General features: G+C 45.9%; 1 protein-coding gene across 4 annotated transcripts in view; it reads left to right on the forward strand.

The window, feature by feature from the left end:
- Senp5 (SUMO1/sentrin specific peptidase 5) overlaps nucleotides 1-3696 on the forward strand; it is a 31457-nt gene extending 27761 nt beyond the window's left edge. For 3 of the 4 annotated variants that reach the window (XM_005383146.2, XM_005383150.2, XM_005383147.2), the window contains 3 exons: nucleotides 499-582; nucleotides 2551-2601; nucleotides 3389-3696. In XM_005383146.2, the coding sequence (XP_005383203.1) occupies nucleotides 499-582; nucleotides 2551-2601; nucleotides 3389-3499 (246 nt within the window). In that variant the 3' untranslated portion in view covers nucleotides 3500-3696. Of the gene's footprint in view, nucleotides 1-498; nucleotides 583-1203; nucleotides 1273-2550; nucleotides 2602-3388 lie in introns of those variants that run through there. The other variant, XM_005383149.2, reaches the window with a different exon arrangement.
- The last annotated feature ends 338 nt before the right edge of the window (nucleotides 3697-4034 follow it).

The raw sequence follows: 4034 nt of genomic DNA on the forward strand, positions 1-4034 counted from the left end.
ACTCACAACGATCCTCCTGCCTCAGCTTCCCCAGTGCTGGGATTACAGGTGTGCGCCACCATGCCCGGCTACACCTCAGAGCTTCTCCCTTAGTTTTGTTACTTAGTTTTGCTACATGCTGTGGGTTCCTGTCCTCTGCTGAGCATTGGCAGTGATTCAGACTCTTTCTGCCTTGCCTGTATGTAAAGTGACTCACTGCTGGGGAAAGTGGCTAACCACCTCATAGGACATGCTGAGTAAAACAAACAGTGGTGTCCACAGTCTGCGTTCACACCTTGAATGCAAAGGAGCTGAGTCTTCCTTAACTGTATGAAATGAAAGCTCAGGAATAAGGTTCCAGCTTCAGTGGAACTAACTCTAACCTAACTCTTCAATGCATGCTCTGCCCTATGCTTGTGGCCATAGCCGCCGCCTCTGCTTCTATCTGCTGTGGGCAGGTTCCATATTTTCACCAACTGATGGAACAGAGCATCTGTGTTGTGGTTTCTTTTAAACCAGAATATAAGAAAGTATTTGCTGACTGAAGCCAGAGAAAAAAACAGACCTGAATTTCTTCAGGGTTGGCAGACTGCTGTTACGAAGGTAAGTCTGAGGCACATGTGGGACTCGGGATATCCAGGGAGGGGAGTGATCCAAGGGGTGGGGGCTGAGGGCTGGTGACAGTGACCAAGGAGAACTGGAGCAGGCTCTTCAGAGGCGGCTGAGAATAATCCTGTTTAGTGTTCTCTCCCCTGGCAGCTCAGTTTCCTGTGCTTGCTAGGAGCAGACACCGGAGCCTTTTCATCCCTGGGGCAGCTGCTAAGGATATGGTTGCTTGAGTGTAAAACAGTTGGCTAGGGGCTTGGCTTTTCCCTCTTTTCCTGTGGATCTATTTCCATATGATCCAGGCAGACTGAGAGAAATGCTAAAATGACTATTTGATTCCATTTGGCCCTTAGAACCTGGGAAGGAGGTGGTCGTTTAGGGGTGAGCAGCATTTTTATTTTGTAGCTGAGAAAAACTGAAGCCAAGATGCGACCTTTCCCCAAGGGCATCAGAAGTATTGGTAGAGGCAGGTCCTTGAACCCAATATAGGCCAAGTCCTGGAATAAACCTTTAACCCAAACCCAAATGAACAAGATTAGTTTATCCTTACAGACTAATTTATTAGTTTACTCAAATACTAACTTTTAAAATTAATCTAAACTTTTGTGTTTCTAATAGCCTGCTATACTAGTTCAAGCCAGCATTGAACTTGTAAATTTTGTGAATTTACCCAACTAGACTATCTAGGTACGTATTCTACATTTAGTCAGGACCTTTCATATTCCCACTTTAGGCAGAATACAGTAGCTGGTTCTTTTGGAAACATACTATTGACCTTTATGGGTGCTTTTTGGCTTTGATTTTTGAGACAGTCTTGCTTTGTAGCCCTGGCTGGCCTCACACTTGTAGTGCTTCTCTTCCCTCAGCCTCCCAGATACTGGGGTTACAGGCATGACCACCATGCTGAGCCTTCCTCACTTCTTGCAGGGAACAAGACAGCGTTGTAACACCTGTGATGAGGGGGCGAAGGCTGCCAAACAGAGTTGTACTGTCGCAGTGCTTGGACCCAGGCACGTGTTCTCTGAGCCGCAGTTCAGTTTGATTCCACTGTCAGTGAATTGACAGCAAAACTAATTATCCAAATGGATGTTTTAAAAATAGGAGTTCAGCTGGGGATGTAGCTCAGCAGCATAAGCGCTTGCCTGGCAAGCTTGAGGTCATGAGTTTGATTGCTGGTACCAAAACACAAAACAAAACAAAAAATAGGAGTTCAAGGCCAGACTAGACCATAGAGTGAGACCCTGTCTCAAAAAACAAATAAACAAAAACAAAAAAAAGAAAAGTTTTTTTAACTTGATTCCTGTTTCTCATATTTAGGGAAAATGTTCTACAAAATGTGATTGCAACTTGATAGCTCTTTTAATGTAGCCAGATGCCTCCATAAAATCACACGCTTAAATTACCAGAGGTTCTGGGGGTGATGGTACACACCTGTAGTCCCAGCATACTGGGAGGCTGAGGCAGAAGGATGGCAAATTTGAGCGCAGGCTGGACAACCTAGGGACTTTGTCCGAACCTTACTTTATTTATTTTGGTTCTTTTGAGACAGGATGTCGCTGTATAGTTCAGGCTGGCCTTGAACTAACTGTGTAGCACAGGCTGGCCTAGAACTCATGGCGATCCTCCTGCCTCAGTCTTCTGAGTGCTGGGATTATAGATGTGTGGCACCACTGTCTCAGATTTTTAAAAAAGGAGGGTTGGGATGCAGCTCAGTACAGAGGCCCTGGGTTCAATCTCTAGCAGTGCAAAAAAGAAAAAGGATACCACAGGTGTGTAGCAGCTCTTTTTGACAAGTTTCCTATCTCTTGCTCACTTCTCAGTAAAACAGGATGTAGCTCACTGGCAGAGCTCTTGCCCAGCATGTATGAGATCCTTGGGTCTGATGCCGAGCACCACACACACACAATAGCAGTTTAAGAGCAGTACTTGATCTTATTTTAATGGCCATTTTGTTTTTCCTCTCAGTGTATTCCACAACAGAAAAATGACAGTGACTGTGGAGTCTTTGTGCTCCAGGTAAAGATGTGTTTTTTTTGGAATTTGCACTGTATGAATTGTTTGTTGGGCTCAGGGGGGAGACAGTCCCCGTATGTGCACTGACACCAGGTCCAGGCGGCAGAACGCTCTCCTGCTGCTGCTGTCCCTCGTTGCTGAGGTGCAGTTCTGATCTTCCCAGTGGTCTCTAGGAAGAACCAGCTCCCCTGGCCAAGGATGAACAATGAGTATCATATGTGTTTTATCAGGTGATTTGCAAGCCAAATGACAGTGGAGAGGGACTTGCATGTGTCTGTATCGCAGGCCCTTGGCACTGGCAGAATTAACCTTTTTTTTAAAAAAAAGACTATCTGCAGACAGCCTGCAAGTCTTTGCATAATGAGATTTTCAATAAGTACCACATTCAAAGATTACCCCATCATGCGGAAGGTCCCCTGGTAGGTCTACAAGAGCTATGCCAAGACCTGAGAGGGATGGGCTCATTTACAAATCTCACGAACGTTGGGGTTTGTGGGCAGATTCACGCCAGCTCCAGCTGCATTGCCAGCAGCAGGCTGTACTTTGTCGGGGACGGAGCCTCTTCCCAGTTGCTGCCTTCTGCAGCATGGTGTCAGGAAGGAGCTAGGGAGGACAGTGCCTTGCCATCCACTTGCTGCAAAGCTAACTAATCTGGAGGTGAACGCTTTAAAACACTGTTTTTTGCACAGACCTTGTAATGCTGCCTTAGACTGTGGGCTCTGCCTCTGCCTCTGGTGCTGGCTGGTGCACAACCCCATGTGCCACTGATGTATTTCTGGGACCTTTGCAGTACTGCAAGTGCCTCGCCTTGGAGCAGCCTTTCCAGTTTTCGCAAGAAGACATGCCGCGCGTGCGCAAGCGGATCTACAAGGAGCTGTGTGAGTGCCGGCTCCTGGACTGAAGTTGGCGAGGACTTGCAAAGCCTGACCATGTTGGAGCAGATGGTTTGTTACTTGAACCTCCACTTATTTGGATTTTTACAGATATTTCAGATCAGTGGTATTGGGCCACTGTTGTTACCTCAAATTTATTTCTGCCCTTATTCATTTCTCCAGCTACCATGTACTTTTTTAATGTTCATTTTGGTTTCATTCTTAATTTTGTGGATTCCGTGTGTCCCTCCCATATTTAATATTTATTATCCAAACGCATGCATATAGACAGAGCATGCAGTGAAGAGTATTAAAAAAAAGCCTAGTAGATTTGGTGCAACTTTTGAAACTTAGTTAGATGTGAACTGAATACAGGTTTAACTTTTAATTCCAGAACCTAAAGATGCAAGATGTTTTTGATACAGCATAACTCAGAGTAGTAGGTGCTTCTTGGGGCATAAAGGGTAGCGAGGCGTGGTCCACAGAGCCAGTCCTGTTTACTTTGCCTGAGCACCTCTGGCTGCTTCCCTTGGAGGGGTGTGGAGGTAGCTGTGAAAGGGTGGC

The sequence above is a fragment of the Chinchilla lanigera genome, unplaced genomic scaffold (assembly GCF_000276665.1).
Source record: "Chinchilla lanigera isolate Chin_1 unplaced genomic scaffold, ChiLan1.0 scaffold00019, whole genome shotgun sequence".
Taxonomy (NCBI): Eukaryota; Metazoa; Chordata; class Mammalia; order Rodentia; family Chinchillidae; genus Chinchilla; species Chinchilla lanigera.